Raw genomic sequence first — 16,755 nt, 5'->3', positions numbered from 1 at the left:
CATCCTTAAAGCTGCTACAAAAAAAAAAAAAGCATTTGTTCAACAAATTGAGTAGTTTAGGAGTATGACACACACCATAGACTGTGATATAAAGTGATTGACATCTTTTGGCACAATGTACAAGGGAGAGGCGTGTAGCTAAACATTTGCCAATATCCTTTCCTGGAAAAATCGGCTGTGAGGGAAGCAATGGTGTGTGTGTGTGTGTGTGTGTGTGTGTGTGTGTGTAATGTTTTTAAAACCCAAAATCCGCTTTCCCCAGAGTAGAAACTTACAAGTCCATCAACAAGGACCGTATATGTATTAGCTGGTCGCCTTGGATTTCTAATTAGCTCACTAGAAAAGGTAATACCGTCTTTCCAAGTGAGCCTTCTTCTGTTCTGAGGTATTTGCACATCTCACCTGGGCCTTTCGGTTACAAATCCACCTCCTTAAAGAGCCCTGTGAAAAAAACAAGATCAATAAAAAAAAAAAATCCAGCTATAAATCAGCCACGTGGAGCTGCTGCAGGAGCAGCAGCGGCGGCAGCTGACTTCCTGGTTTGCTTCCTTCAAGCCTCTGGCAGGAGAGATCGGGCAGTGGGCGTCAGGAAGGGAAGGGCAGCCGAGGGCGGCTGCAGGTCCACCGAAGGAGCGAGGGGCGGCAGCACCCTGGGAGGGCACGGGCGTCAAGGACAGAGTTTTGGACCATAATTACTATAAAAGTTTGGAGATCTGGAAGCTTTAGGAAGCTGAACCGTAGGGCAAAGGCTGAGACCAGACCCGGGGGAAAGTGTTAAGTTAGTTCCAAGGTTACTAAGGACTCGCTGGGGGTTCTCGCGGTACCGGTTAGAGAGAGAAAGGGGGGCGGAGGGGGGCGACTGCGGAGCTAGAGCCCGCAGGTAGAGAGAAAAAGGAAGCCTGGGGAGCTACACACTCCGGCCGGTCGGAGCTCTGCGGAGGCCGCCTGAGGGGAGGGGGGTGCGGCAGCGGAGCGCAGAAGCAGGCACGGGGAGGGGGCGGAGGGGAGAGCCAGGGGAAGGTAAAGCCGAGGGGAGTTCCGGAGCTGGAGCTGGAGAGGGCAGGCGGTGGGGAGGGCGGCGAGCGTAGCGCTCCGGGTAGGGGAAAAAGGAGGAGGAGGAGGAGGAGGGCCGGGGGAGGGGGAAGAAGGGAGGGGAGAGCGGTGGCGGCGGCTGCGCCGGGCTGTGTGTCTCACGCCGCCAGAGGAAGATGAGGCTGAAGATCGGGTTCATCTTACGCAGTTTGCTGGTGGTGGGAAGCTTCCTGGGGCTGGTGGTCCTCTGGTCTTCCCTGTCCTCACGGCCCGACGACCCAAGCCCACTGAGCAGGATGAGGGTGAGTGACCCGCCCGGCCCCCTCCGGCAGCGGCGACCTGCAACTTGTTTTGTTTGCGCGCGCGTGTGGCGGGAGCGAGGGGCGGCGGGGTCGCGGCCGCGTGGGCGCCGCAGCTCCGCAGGTGGTGCTGGCCCGGCGCCGGCCGATCGGGGGCGCTTAGCCCCACGCCGCGGGTACCCCTTGGCCGCCGCCGGCCCGCCCCCTGGCCGCCCCTTCCTCCGGCGCGTCCCCGCCCCGGGTTCAGCGCCGTCACCCGCGCTGCGGCGGCGGCGGCGGCGACCAGGCGGACGCTCTATTGCCGAGACTGCCGAGGCGGGATCGCGGGACCGAGTCGGGTCCCGGGAGCCGAGGCTGCTCGTTGCCCGATTCAGGGCTGCGACCCCTCGCGATGGCGGTGGCGGCGGGAGGACGCGGGGTTGGTCCCAGCTGCGGCCTGTGGCGCGTGCAGGCCTGCAGGAGGCGAGATGCCGGCGCCGCCGCCGTGGTCCGGTAGAGCAGGCCCTGCGGTCCAGCCTCTCCTCCGGTCCCCGCCCAGCCCGGGTGCAAGCCGCGGGGGCGCCCCCAGCCAGCTAGCCTCGGGCTCCAGCCCTTGGCGCCGCCTCCCCGCAACTCTCGTGGCCCGGAGCCGGGTGCGAGGTGTAACTGAGGCCTCGCCGGGCACCCTCTATCCCTTCGATTCCCGGACAGGGAAAAGACACGTCCCCACCGGGATTAGCGTCCCAGCACCGGGATGCCCTGGAACCCCGTTCGCCAGCTGCGCTCCCGCGTTGTCCTGCGGAGCGGGAGCTGGCTCCTCATCCCTGGCCCTGGCTGAGCATGCTCCTGCCAAGGACCTAACTTGCTCCGGCTTCTGACCGCCCCTCCCTGCTTGCTCCATCAGCCTGATGCCTAGAGGCGCGCTCCGCTGGGACGCATCCGTCTGCGGCTCTCGGCGCTGGTGTTAGTCTTGACAGTGCTGGGCTTTGAGGATTTAGTCAGGCTGCTCGGAACTTTAGTTACCGGGAGCCCTCCACGGCGCTAACACTCAGCCAGCAGTTGGCGGCGCGAACTGCTCTGTTCCTACCTCCCCAGCTTGACCCACCCCACCCCCACCCTCAGCCTCAGCGTGGTGAACCGTTACAGCCCCCTCGAGTTCCTCATCCCCTCTGCCCCAACCCTCGGTGCCCACGGCAGAGTCCAGATCAGACTCTGAAGGGAGTGGAACACAGGAGTTCCGGGACACAGGAGGTGGGCAGCCGTGGGAGGAGTCTGTAGGGAAATGCCTTTTGCAAAGTCAGCGTTGCATCTACATGATCTACTTTATTAACTTTACTTTTGGAAAGTTAGCGCCAGGAAGTTGTGGAGGAAAGCTTGTGGTGACTTCCAAGAGCAAGAATCCTAAAGGAGCCCCCCCCCCCCATCAGTTGTTGCTTATGTCACAACTATAAATTACCCTACTTGAGGCTGGCCTTGCTGAAGTGGAGTCCCACCTCACCATTCAAAATTGATAAAACACATTTTTCTTTTCGGTGTGTTTGGAGTGTTGAGTGCGTTTATTTACTTACTTTTCTTTTTTCGTTTTTTCTTTTTGCTTTTCCAGACGGTTCCTCTGTGTAGTCTTGCCTGTTCTGGACTCGCTTTATAGACCAGACTGGCCTTGAACTCACAGAAATCCACCTGCCTCTGCCTCCCAGAGTACTGGAATTACGGGCTGGCTGATTTTTTTTTTTAATTATTTTTGCTCTCAAAGTGATTTGATGAGATGAATATTGAAATTGATTTTTTTCAAGTCATCAAATGCCTTTTTATACAAAACCACTATACAGTGCTGGAAATCCTAAGCCCTATTTTTCTGAGAAGGAAATTGAAAAGCTGCCCCAAAATAGTTATGTTCAAAGTGTCCTGTAGTTCTGATCTTTTTAAAGCCATGATTGGGCCCAGTAAGGTGAAACCTTCTAGTAGTCCCAGCATTTGGGAGGCTGAGCAAGGTCATATATATGAGTTCAAGGCCAGCTAAGGCTACTAAGAGACTCTAAGCTGGAAAGAGAAAGGGGGCAACATCATAATACCTTTCCAGATACCTTGTTGATACCTAAATGTATATATATGTATATTATATATAATATATATATTGAGTAGCTGTTATGAATTGTCATTTATAACCTTTGCCAAAGATAGACTTAAAAATTTTCCCCCCAAGATTTACCAGCACAGTATTAAAAAGAATGCTTAGGTGCCAGGTGAGAATAATGCACCAGCAAGTAGTGACCTAAAGCAGTTTAAGATGTCAGATGTCCTGAGCGTATAAATCAGGACTAGGGGTACAGCTTGGGAAATCCAGCCAGGGAAGATGCTGAGTCCTGGGTTTCTCCTCTGCCTGGTGGTCCTTTGGCTTTCCAGTTGCAGAACTGTTATGAGAACCTGCTTCTCTCCCCCTTGGATGTGGGTCTACATGTGTGGCCTCTTTTGATCCCCTCAGAAGGCCCGAGCTAGGCCAGAACAATCCATTTTACCAAGTGGATGGTTCTGCCTCTGCCTCTGCTCCCACCAGATGTGCCCATGGCTCTGTCGAGCCAGGACCACTTCTGTCTTGTACTGTTGGTTATCACTAGGACTAAAGAGTCCCTCGTGGTTCTTTGCTTTAATTTTGTGGAGCAGTGAGATGAAGACAAGATCCCTCAGCCTCCTGCTGTTTTTCTGGAGTGAATGATATTTAAGACGACCTTACCTTTTCACTCTGATGGTCTGTGTTTTGCCGTGTTGTTTTGTTTTTGAGAACGGATGTTTTATATCTCAGACCAGCCTTGAGCTCTGTATGTAGCCGAAGATGACCTTGAACTTCTGACCTTCTGCCTCTACCTCCTACGTGCTGGGGGTTACAATCCTGTATCGCCAGCGCTGGGTTTGTGGTGTGCTGGGAATCTTTGTGCATGGTAGGCCAACGTTTTGTGAACTGAGCTATATCCGCAACTCTATTACATGCTAGGTGTGGTGTTAAGTATCGAGGAAACACTTCTTGCTTTCGTATCATGGGTCTTGCAACCTGGTGAGACAGACACGTTAGTCAAGCCATCACAAACAGACAAACACACACTTGTGCTATGAGAGTAACATGTGAACACACTTGTGTTATGAAGAAAAAAAATCTTAGGAGGCAAGAAACCGGAGAGGTTTGAGTGTGCAAATCTTATTTAAATAACTGCCTTTTGAACTGAAATCTAAAGATTTGAACAAGAGTAGTTGTTGAACTGGAGGGCAGTCCTGAAAGGAGCAGCATGTACAAAGGCTCTGAGGTATAAAGTAGCAAGGATAAGGGGAGGAAATGGAAGGTCCCTGTAGGGAAAGATGGAGAACGAGACTAGATAGAATGAACAAACGCCTCAATCTTGTGCCCATGCTGAGAGCTTGCAGCTTAAGTATAGGAAGCCACCGAAGGATGTGCGTGTGAAAGACATGACAACGTTCTTGTTTTGGAAAGATCTCTGGTAGCTCTCTGCAGAAAGCATGCATGTGTTGGCTTGTAGAGCAGATAACAGGGGTCTCATAATAATAGTTCGAGTGACATTTGACATTGTTTGGCCGGAAGTTTGTTGAAATGATGTAAATTAGTTCAAGTGCAGCTAAAGATGTAAAGGTCCCAAGATTTGGTGAGGGGGTGTGGAAGGGAAGATGTCAAGAAGCCGAGGGCGTTAACTACTTGTTACATTAGGACAAGTTGGGAAGACAAGATTGGTGCGTTCTCATTGTAGTTTATAAGAAAGCTTATTTTTTTTTTAATGGATAGTTTGAGGTAATCATTTATCAAGTTCATTTGTTTAGACTTTGAAATTGCAGACCATCCCTCTAGTTAAATAAAACTAGTGTGTTCCCGAGTGACACCATATTCTCCAGGCTGCCCCTGACTGTTTAATGTTGAATCATAAGCTCGGAAAAGAAATGTTTGCAGTGGAAATGTTGATGTTAGCTCTAGAGTTTCTCTTCTGATGCACGGCATTGGGAAGACCTGTGTGCAAACTGATCATTTTCTGTACAAATACCAAGCCGCCTAAGGTCAGGGCATTCTGCTAGGACCAAGCCAGCAGCTGTTCCCATGGAAGAGGATATGTGTTATAAACATGACGAGAAGGTGGAAGGAATCCAGCTTAGTGCAGTACTCCTGCATGGACTGACTCATCTCTGTCAGGTTCTGGTGTAACAGTCATTTCATCTCAGTGGTGATGGGCTCTTCACCATGAAACTGTTTCAAATGCAAATGCCATTTGTTTGAAAGAAGTATGAACGAAGCCTTCCATGGCTACCCACACCACAGGCCTTAGAAGGTCTTTGTTGTCCTAGCCACTTTCAATCTTCCACTCTCAAGCTCCTGTGTGGGAATAAAAACCCCAGGTTATTAAGTCTTAAGAAATCGGAGTTCATAAATTACCTCCTCCTCCTGCATGCGCGCGCTCTCTCACTCACTCTCTTTTTCTCTCCCCGCCCCCCGTGTGTGTGTGTGTGTGTGTGTGTGTGTGTGTGTGTAAGAGAGAGAGAGAGACAGAGACAGAGAGATGCCTTTTGTAAAGCTTTAGGACACTCACTGAGCACTGCAGAGGTCTCTCTCTCTCTCTCTCTCTCTCTCTCTCTCTCCTTGGTGCTGAATTTACAGAAGATACTGATTGATTTCTTTTTCCTGCCCTCTGAGGTGCTGCGCTTATTTAGGACCCCTCTATAAGTCTAAGCACTTAGTTGGTAGGTTTGGTAGATCCTCCGAGTTGCCATATTTGCTGGTTCTTTGGGAATGTTTTCTATTGAGAGGTCTTTGTAAGGCAGGGTAGCACCCTGCTGCCGTATGTCCTCCCTGCCTTAGTTAGACTCCATAGAGGCTGCTCATAGTGTACCAAGTACAAGACCATGCCCTCCTGCCTGGCAAAAGGAAACAAAGTTGCTCCCTCATCCAGTACCTATATAAGGAAATAACACAAGGGCATCTCAAGGAACTGTGTCCTAGTTTGTTTTCTATTGCTGTGATAAACACCACACCCAAAAGTAATTTGGGGGAGGAAGGGGTATATTCCCACTTACACTTGATAGTCCATCAGTGAGGAAAGGCGAGGCAAGAACCTGGATGCAGAAACTGGAGCAGTGTCTTGGAGAAATGCCACATGCTGACTCGTTCTCCAGGCTCACAGTCGGCTGTTTAACTTATTCCTCCTAGGACCAGGAGCGGCACTGCTCACAGCAGACTGGGCACTCCCACAGCACATTAACTAGCAATCAAGAAACACACCCTGTAAACTTGCCTGTAAGCCAACCTGACGGAGGCATTTTCTCAACCGAGGTTCAGGTTGGCAAAACCAAAAACAAAACAAAAGCCTAGGTGGCACAGAATGTTTTGTCTGTAAAGAAGGCAAAAATAACCATTTGTAGGAGAGCTGTTGAACAGCAGTTGGATTTGGATCACCACTTTGTCTGGTAGGCCAGCCATGTGGAATAGGAGATAAGAGCGGGCTAGTGTGGACTTCTGTATAAACTGCATCGTGCCAGGCAGTAGTACATTGGAGGGAGAGAAATGAGTGCACCAAGAATGGAAAGCAAAAATTTCAATTTGAGCCACTAGTGGTGAACAAACTGTTTGCAAATTCTAACTTAGTAGTTATTTAAAAAAAAAAAAAAAAAGGTCACCAGCAGGATGTGAACAGCTGAGCCCAGGGAAAGTATGGTCATTCGGCGGGCGTCAAAGTAGATTGTCATCTTTGTTCATATTTTGAATGCTAATTCGTACTCCTGAAGACTGAGTGTACAGTCTGACAAAAGAAAAGTAGCAAAAAGAAGAATCTAGATTTCGAGTGTGCAATTGATGACGGCCATGAGTGGAGCAATTTCATAATCTTTTTATATAAGGTCCAAGAGGGGAAAGGGGGAAAAGTGGACTACCTGTTCCTGATGACAGATCTTTGAGTAGGAATTGGGAGGCACTGGTACTGTAATAAACGGGGACGGGAAATGAGGGGCATCCACCGAAATGTCCAGGTCACTGAGTTCCGAGACAGCGAAATGGATCAGAGACACAAGAATGAGGATAGAAATGGGAAGTTTATTATGGAAGAAAAAGAAAAGGCGCTTCCGGAGGTTGGGATGAGCTAATGAGCTGGGACAAACCATCAGAAGCTCCATCCCGTGTCAATTCTAACCCGTCTTACTCTCTACATGGCAAACACCTTCTCCTCAGGACAGGCTTTCCCCCTGCGTGCTGCCTGTTGTCTGTAGCTCAGGCGTGGTAGAGTTTCCAGTTTTTCTCATATATCAATCGTGATATCTTTCTTTCTACACCCCTAGTCTCTTGCTACGATATAATAAGCGTGATATTCATCCAGCAGCTGCTGCAGCTGTTTCTTCTAGTTTGGAGTGTTTATTAAATGTTATCCATTGCTATAGGAGTTGGAGGTGGAATATAACAGAGAAAGTAGTGAATTGTGGCAGAATAAAGGCGTCCATAATAATAACGTGTGTGTGTGTGTGTGTGTGTGTGTGTGTGTGTGTGTGTGTGTGTGAGAGAGAGAGAGAGAGAGAGAGAGAGAGAGAGAGAGAGAGAGAGAGATATATCTGGGAACATCTCCCAACCCTAATGTCCATTTGTTCAAAATAACGTGTTGCAGTCTTTCTGTGTGCCACTGGGCTGTATTCTGGAGATACAGAAATGCCAAGGATGTTGGATCTCTTCTAAGAGAGATGAACTGACTATGTACCAGTCACAAAAAGGAGATCTTTAAGGAGCTGTAGTAGCTTAGGTAAAAGTTGAGAGGGAAAACAAAAAAGAGCATAGCATTTAGATAGCTGTAGAATGTCAGTGGGATTAGTCCAGCTAGAAGGGCCAAAAAGAACATGCCAGACTAAACAAGACCAGAAAGCAGTCCATCTTATATTGGTGAAAAGTGGTGGGTTATGATTGGAGAAGTGAGTTCTGACCATATTTTGAAGGGAATTAAACGAGAGGTCAAGGAACCGGGTTGGGATCTCACTGATTAAGCATTTAGAGTGGCTGCTTGGAGGCCGTTAGAGGGAGATGGAAGGGATGGTGGCCTTCACACATCAACTCCAATTCAGCCACTATGGGTATTTCAGATATTTACTACGTGTTCTCCATTGCTGTGGGCTGTGGCCATAGTGTACAGCTTAAAGTAGTAACAGCAGTCGTGGCTAACACGTATTGGATTCTCTGTATGGATCAGGTAGATACTCTGTAATGTTAATCGTGACAAACCTTTGAATGCCAATTTGATCCACCCCAGCTGTATAGATGAAGCTGCCGCAGTGAAGCCTTGAACCCTCTTCTCAGGATCATCCTCCTGGGAGCCAGTGAGAGCCAGGGTCCCCTCTCACAGGTTCTAACTTGAGAGTTCCGATCTCCGCCATGCCAGCGCTGTCATCACTGTGACAAGATGCCTAAGCTAAATGATGAAGAAGGGCTCGTTCTGGCTCACAGTTCCAGAAGTTTCAGTGACCACGAGCATGATATCCTATGAGCATATACAGGGGGAGGAAGTCCCCCTCAGTCACAGTCATAGGGGAAGGGAGTAAGGGGAAAATGGGAGGGAGGAATGGGAGGATACAGGGGATGGGATAACCATTGAGATGTAATATGAATAAATTAATAATAAAAAAAACAGGCAGAGAAGACTCGCTCAGCTGCATGCCAACGAAGCAGGGCATGGGTGGCAATATGGGCGGGGTCTGGGCAAGGTAAGGTCCTGAAGGGCATGCCCCCACTGCCCTGCTTTCTCCCACTCACCTCCTACTTTTTTATCACCTCTGTACTGCCATCCTACTGTGTATTTAATGAGGGATTCATTCATTCAGTTCCCCTAGTTGATCAGTTGCCAGCCAAGCTCTTGACACACGATACACGCGGAGCCTGTGGCGACATCCAGTTTCAAACCTCAGCACTCACCCGTCGCCTCTGATTTCAACATATCCGGGTGTCGCATATTGAAAAGCTGATCTGCGGACAATAGCAGGATAGTTTCAGACAAACACCACGATGGCAGCACAGGATAGCGTGATGGACAGAGGGGACCCTTTAGGGGTGGATATGGTCGAGGAAAGCAGATGTGAAACAGAAGCCAGAGGGATGAATCTGAGCTTGCCTTGCGACTCCGACTCTGAGGCAAGTGTATTCCAGGCAGAGGGAACAAGAAGTTCAAAACTCGCCTTTGGAACGGAGCTGTGGTGTTTCGAGAAACAGGAAGGAGGTCAGTGAAGGAGCGTAGTACTTGATGACCTTAGAGATACAGTCAGAGCTCCTGCCTGGAGCATACGCCCTGTGGTCTGTTATTACGATGATTGTTTGCTTCAGTTTATATTCTTAGTCTGTCGGCTATTTTCATCTTTTCGCTTGCAAGTGTCCTGGCATGCAGGATAAATAGATGACTAGCTTGGTTCCTAGACACGGTCTTAGATAAATAGAATCACGCACACACCCCTGTAAACAGATTTGCCAGCCAGATGTAAACATCTGCAGTGGCTGAGATAAGAACTGTATTGCTCACCCGACTGGGGGCTTGTGGGATTGCAGAGAAGCAGCATCTAGATTAATTGGAGCTGGGTGTCAGCACAGGGCTTGCTTTAAAAAGGGACAGGTTCACTATACTGCAACAGTGACACAGGAACAGGGTGTGCAAGAAGCATAAAAGACCATGGCCAGTCCTGGGGACCCTAGAAAAATGAACAACTCTGATCCATGAAAGACTGAAGGATATGGGTGTTTAGAGCTGAGTGCTGAGGAAAAATTGGGAGACAGTGCATGCCAAATGCCAGTAGGAGATACTAGTCTCTATGGGCTAGGATGAGGTTTACCTTGGAGGGGCACAGCAGCTGGGAGAGTACAGTAGAACTGCTCAAGAGGGGAGGAAGTGTGCTTGATAGAACGAGAAGATGATGCTGATGAATTTAAGGCTGCAGCGAGCAGTGTTCTTATGGAAGAGTGGAGAAGGTAATATAAGGGCCACCAGCAGATTCGCGAGCCACAGTCCTGACACGAGGCTGGTGAAGAAACACACATGGCTGTGGAAAAAAAAAGATGTTAGCTTCCAATAAACCAACCTGTAGTGTTTCAGCCAAGAGAGGGAGGGCCTGGGTAGCATCTTCAGCGGCTCTCGGTAAATAGTATGGCTTAGAAGTGGCTCTCACGAAGAGGCTCAAGTGCTAGACAGTTCATCCCGGGGAGTACGTGGAGGAGATGGACTGTTATTATAAACCTGTTGCTTGTGGCAACCTGTGGCATGTAGAGGGCCACATGGTTGTATCGAAGAAAGCGCCTGTTTCCCCCTGCGTAGTGTTGCATACGGACAGACATGTATAGGTATTTTAAGTTGATGCACGGTCTATAGCTGTGGTGACAAGACAAGGCATATACCAGATATTATGAAAATATGTATTAGTCATTTGATGCTTTTCAATCAGAACTCCTATGACTTTTACAGCTGCCTAAAAAGTCATTTTAGTTTTTAAGGAAAAAAAGAAATTTGATGCCAAGAAGGTTGGGCCAGTTGTTAGTTTCTTAAAAATTCACTTGGCTGATGTGTATTAAAGGTGTGTGGGGTGAGGAACAGAATAGAAAAACTGGGCTCCGCATTTCAGCAATCTGGCTTTTAGGAGGGAGGGGAATTGCAATATAGCATTCTGTTTGTAAAGACGAGACTTACCATTTCATTCTAATTTGGTCCTGTGAGCTTGAGAGCAACAGACAACGTGGGCAGCAGCTACCCAGAGCTCAATAAGTCCTTTTTAAAATAATTTATTTTATGTGCATTGGTGTGAGGATGCCAGATCCCTTGGAACTGAAGTTGCAGTTTTTTGAACTGCCCTGTGGGTGCTGGGAATTGAACCCAGGTCCTTTGGAATAGCAGACGAAGCTCTTAACCACTGAGCCATCTCGCCAGGCACCCCTCAGTAAGTCCTTTTGAAGAAGGAAGAACTAACTTGCAGTTACTTCATTTGCTAAGAGTCCTGAATATTCAAAATGAGAAATGTTCTCCTCTCTGCCCCATTATGCATTCCCTCCTGAGGTCCCCAGCCTTCCGTAGTGCTTTCATGCATCACCCAGAGAAGCGTTTGACATGCCAACAGGGAAACCTGCTTCAGTTCACGGAACACAGGAACCAGCACACTGAAACTTGAGCGGGGGAAAAATTAACTTTGCATTATCTAATTAGGTTTATGGGATTGCTGCAGAGTAGCCTTGCTTCTCAAATCTAGAAGGTACAATTAACTGCAGTATTATATCAATACCAGCTAGTCTGCTAATAGGCTTCTAAGCAAAGCAATTGGAATTTGTTATTACCAAGAATCTTTTTTAACTGGTGAATTAAAATTAAATCACACACTACCGGGAGCCATTCTGTAAGAGAATAGATGCTCTAATCATTTTTTTTCCATCTTTTAATTTTTATTGATTCTTTGAGTTTCAGGATACATTTTTGCCTCAAGAGGTATGATACTCTCTTCAATAGCAAACTTACATGTGTAATAATTGTCTGGCTTAGATGTAATTTTAGTATTTGTAGGATTTTTTAAAGGCTAAGTGTGCATTCATGCACGTATGCATGTGCACATGTGTGCGTGCATGCATGTATGTGTGTGTCTGCAGGTGCTCTCTAATACCTGAATGCATTTATGTATACATGTGTGCTGAGTTCCCGAGAAGCCAGAAGAGGCCATCAGATCTCCTGGAACTGGAGTTAGAGGTGCTTGGGTTTGGGGAACTGACCTCTGGTCCTCTGTAAGAATAGCAGGTGCTCTTAATTATTGAGCAATCTCTCTAGGCCCCCATTTGTTTTTTAATATATTTTATTAATTTATTCATATTGCATCTCAATGGTTATCCCATCCCTTGTATCCTCCCAATTCCTCCCTCCCTCCCATTTTCCCCTTACTCCCCTCCCCTATGACTGTGACTGAGGGGGACTTCCTCCCCCTGTATATGCTCATAGTGTATCAAATCGTTTCTTGGTCGCCTGGTATCCTTCCTCTGAGTGCCACCAGGCCTCCTCATCCAGGGGACGTCATCAAATATGGGGCACCAGACTTCGTGTGAAAATCAGTCCCCACTCTCCACTCAACTGTGGAGAATGTCCTGTCCATTGGCTAGATCTGGGTAGGGGTTCGAAGTTTACTGCATGTATTGTCCTTGGCTGGTGCCATAGTTTGAGCAGGACCCCTGTAGGCCCCCATTTTTATTGCTCTTATGAAACCATTTTATAGTATGCTGTAGTGTTTATATACTTATATACTATGTGTATGCCTTAGGTGGGGGCTTAATAGTAGGCAGGCAATCACAGAGAAGTGGCCTGTGATAGTTTTGTCACTAGACTAACCAGGAAAGAGAGTCTCAGTGAGAGCTTGTCTCAATCAGGTTCTCAACCTGTGGGTCTTGACCCCCACACACATATCGGTTATCCTGTATATATTTATTTATACAGTGATTCATAACAATAGTAAAATTACAGTTGTGAAGTAGCAACAAAATTATTTTATGGTTGGGGGGGTCACAACAACATAAGGGCCCATACTAAAGTCTCGCAGCATGAGGAAGGCTGAGGACCCCTGGTCTTAATTGATGTAGGAAGGTCCCTGCATAAAGGCCGGTCATCTCATTCCCTGGCTTTGGTTCCTGATTTGTCTGAGAGTGGAGCAAGCAAACTGAGCAGCAGGCGTTCCTGCACTCATTCTCTCTGCTCTTGACTTGGCCCTGATGAGGCTGTTCCTGCTGCCTTGATTTCTCTACTCTGATGGCCTGCACCTTGGGATCATGAGCTAAAATGAGCCCTTTGCCCCCTTGGATGACTACACCAATGCAGTACCTTTACACTTGTCTGAGAATTTCTATTTTCATTTTGAAAGGCTAAGTAAGTAATTATTTTAAAACACAAACTAGCAAGGTACAGTTACATATTATAAAAACTTGTCCTAAGACATGTGTGTGGAGTACTTTGAAAAGTCTTTGCCCATCAGTATTTACAGTTGCACCCTACATTAAAAGAATTTCTGTTGGGCTTGAGGTAAATATCTCATATACATTTTAGGAAGGTTTAACTTAGGAAGGTTTATTCATATGTGTGTGATTCTGTGCATGTGTGTACACAGACATATGTGGGCAACCTAGGGGACAGAAGAGAGTACCAGAAACCGTGAAGCTGGAGCTACAGGCAGTTGTGAGTTGTTAGGGTGCTAAGCACTAAGTGTCAGTCCTCAGGAACAGCAGCAAGTGCTCTTAATTACTGAGTCACCTCTCCAGCCCCTCACGTACAGTTTTATTGGCATCTCCTGTCTGATAATTCAACTGTGTAACTCAGGCATGAAAGTAGACTGTCAGTACACTGAAGTAGTTTGGGCAGGTATGTGCGTTTACAGCTGCCTGTGAGAATGTTCAGGTCTAGGACATGCCAAGGAGAGAACACCAAATGTATCTTTTTAAATTTTTTTAGTTTTATTTAATTAATTTATTCAGATGACAACTCAGTTGTTATCCCATCCCTTGTATCCTCCCATTCCTCCCTCCCTCCCGCTTTCACCCTATTCCCCTCCCCTAGATCTGTGACCGAAGGGGACCTCCTCCCCCACTATATGGTCATAGGCTATCAAGTCTCATCTCGGTAGCCTGCTTATTCTTTCTTTGAGTGCCACCAGGCCTCCCCACCAAGGGGAAGTGGTCAAATATGTATTTTTTTTAAAGATTTATTTGTTTATTATGTATACAGCATTCTACCTGCAGGCCAGAAGAGAGATGTGGTTGCTGGGAATTGAACTCACGACCTTTGGAAGAGCAGTCAGTGCTCTTACCCTCTGAGCCATCTCTCCAGCCCCTCAAATATGTATCTTAATTCTTTCAGGTTTGTAGTTTGTCATCAGTTGCACAAATATTTTACAACCTGGCGAGGTTAAGTCAATTAAGAAATTGCATTTCTTTAATGCTGCCGAGAAGAACTGTGCACTTGTGAGTGAATTCTTTTTTTTTTTTTTTCTCCTAGAAAAATGTACCCTAGAATAGATCGTATTGCACTGGCATTTTCTGTCACCAGCAGACTGCACACATATAAAAGGTACACTTTGTGTGGCCGTTTGAAAACTTGTCTGCGATATGCTTTGTACCGCACCTTTGTTGGTTTTAAGACAAAATCTTACGTATCTTGCATCGGTCGGGATCCTGATGATGACCTTAAATGCTGGACCTCCTGCCTGTAAGTGGTGAGTGCTGAGCTTGCAGGCGTGCCACCACACCTGGTTTACATGGTGCTGGGGACTGAGCCCAGGGCTTCACGCATGCTCTGCCACCACTGTTCCAGATCAGCCCCAGGAGCCTGTTTTCTTCCACTGATTTGCAGTGGCTGAAATACCTATAACCTCTGCAGTTGTGGGGGAAGGGTGTGTGGCAAACTTAGCATTTTGCCCTGAAACTCTTGTTAGATAATTTGATTATTATACTTCTTACAATTCAACTAATCCTACAGAAGTAATCTTTTAATCTCTAATAAGCAAGGTAAGTTATGTAGGTCTTAGTATTTGTTTCCTTTGTAATGTGTTTGAAAGGTTTTTACATCTTTTCTTTTGAAAGAAATCATTAAAAAACCCCTGTTCCAACATCTACCCAGAATGGTTTAAAATGAATAAAAAGTACATTAGATTTTTGGCAAATATGTTCTCAATTATGATGTACAATAGATGACTAGAGTGCTTTTTAGAGTGGTGGAGTGGAAATGCCTGAAATGTTATTACCTTGTACATTACAAGTTTTCTACTGTGATGGATGTTTAGGGTTTTAAAGTAAAAGATCACCAAGACCGGGGACTTGGGTAAGTTGAAATTTTATCTTAGTATTTAAACTATGGCTTGCTAAAATAAGGAAATGCAGATACGTGGTTTAATTAACTATGGTTCCTTGCTGATGGCCTCAGAGAAACTTCTAAGCCCAGTTTTGTCTGAGAAGGTTGGAGGAAGATGTTTCAATCATAGCTGACAATTAAATTTGCCTCCAGTCCAGAGAAATGAAGGTGGTTTAAAAAATATACTTTTAGCAAATAATTTTCTAAAATTTTCTCTTCTAAAAGAAGATAGCTTCTAAATATTAGTACTTTAAAGAAATATATTTTCTGGGTGAATTGGTAATTTCCTGTTCTTCTTGTAGCCAACATTTCGATTCAAAACATAGCACATGTAACATATATTTTTAAAAAGATATTTTATTAATTTATTCATATTACATCTCAATTGTTACCCCTTCCCTTGTATCCTCCCATTCCTCCCTCCCTCCCATTTTCCCCTTGCTCCCGTCCCCTGTGACTGTGACTGAGGGGGACATTTATATCTTAAAATAAATGCAGGGTACACGAAAGCAGAGCACAGTTTTGAAGGGTAGTATCAGTCTGCAGAGACAAAATCACCACACCCTTCACAAGCTTTGATGCAGTCTTAGCCTGAGAAAAGGATGATGCTGCCATGAAACACCAGGCTTATACACTTATATGCCCTGTGGGTATTCTCAGGTTGCTGTGGGTTTTTTTTTTTTTCCAGTGTTACACTTGAAAATGGGAAGAGATTTCAAAAAAAAAACCACAGGTTCATTTTGTTCTTCATTAATTACTATCACAGAAACAATGCAGGCTGTTCCCCTGACTCCACTGAAGAAAATCCCAGCCAGAGTCTAATGAATAGATTCACTGTGGTACAATGATGCTTCATAAGAGACGCTTGTATTATCCTTGACTTTTATTCGATGAACCGGTCACAGGAAGCAAAGAATGAATGTTCAGTCTTCCTTATAGGGCTGGGGAAATGGTTCAGTGGGCAAAGTGCTCGCTGTGAAGTCGAGAGGTTTTGGGAGAACCCATGGGAAGACCCTGGCAGCCCTTAATCCCAGTTCCCTTACGGTGAGCCGGGGAGCAGACAGAAGGCCTGTGACACATGAGCCAGCTAACAAGAGATTGTCTCAAACCAGGTGAAAGGCCAGGACGGACACGCGATACTGCCCTCTGACTTCCACCTGCGCTCTGTGATGTCTGCATTGAGGCAAGCTTTCGCTCTTTCTTCCTCCTCCCACGTCTCTCTCACACACACACACACACACACACACACACACACACACACACAGTGCGCGCTCTTGCACACACACACCCTTATACATCACAATCTAAAGATCCAGCGAGTGGCTTGAAACAGTCACTCTAAATTGTTTGTTTGTTCGGTTTGGTTTTGGTTTTTCAAGACAAGGTTTCTCTGTGTAGCCCTGGCTGTCCTGGACTCTCTTTGTAGACCAGGCTGGGCTTGAACTCACAGAGATCCACCTGCCTCTGCCTCCCGAGTGCTAGGATTAAAGGCGTGTGCTGCCGCCACCACCTGGCCAGTGATTCTAATTTTATAAGTGATGATAAGACATGCATTCTTTTTGAGATATAGCAAAGATAATACTTAT

The 16,755-nt window shown here is 46.7% G+C and overlaps 1 protein-coding gene across 3 annotated transcripts in view; it reads left to right on the top strand.

Moving 5' to 3' along the window:
- The first annotated feature begins 1,140 nt into the window (after positions 1–1,140).
- Positions 1,141–16,755, top strand: part of Galnt7 (polypeptide N-acetylgalactosaminyltransferase 7) — a 124,691-nt gene continuing 109,076 nt past the window's right edge. For all 3 annotated transcript variants that reach the window (XM_051170049.1, XM_051170050.1, XM_051170047.1), the window contains exon 1: positions 1,141–1,334. In XM_051170049.1, the coding sequence (XP_051026006.1) occupies positions 1,209–1,334 (126 nt within the window). In that variant the 5' untranslated portion in view covers positions 1,141–1,208. The remainder of the gene's footprint in view (positions 1,335–16,755) is intronic.

Source organism: Acomys russatus, chromosome 27, assembly GCF_903995435.1.
Source record: "Acomys russatus chromosome 27, mAcoRus1.1, whole genome shotgun sequence".
In the NCBI taxonomy this organism is placed as follows: Eukaryota; Metazoa; Chordata; class Mammalia; order Rodentia; family Muridae; genus Acomys; species Acomys russatus.
Note: the sequence above shows the minus strand (reverse complement) of the source record. Positions and strands in the feature narration are given on the sequence as shown.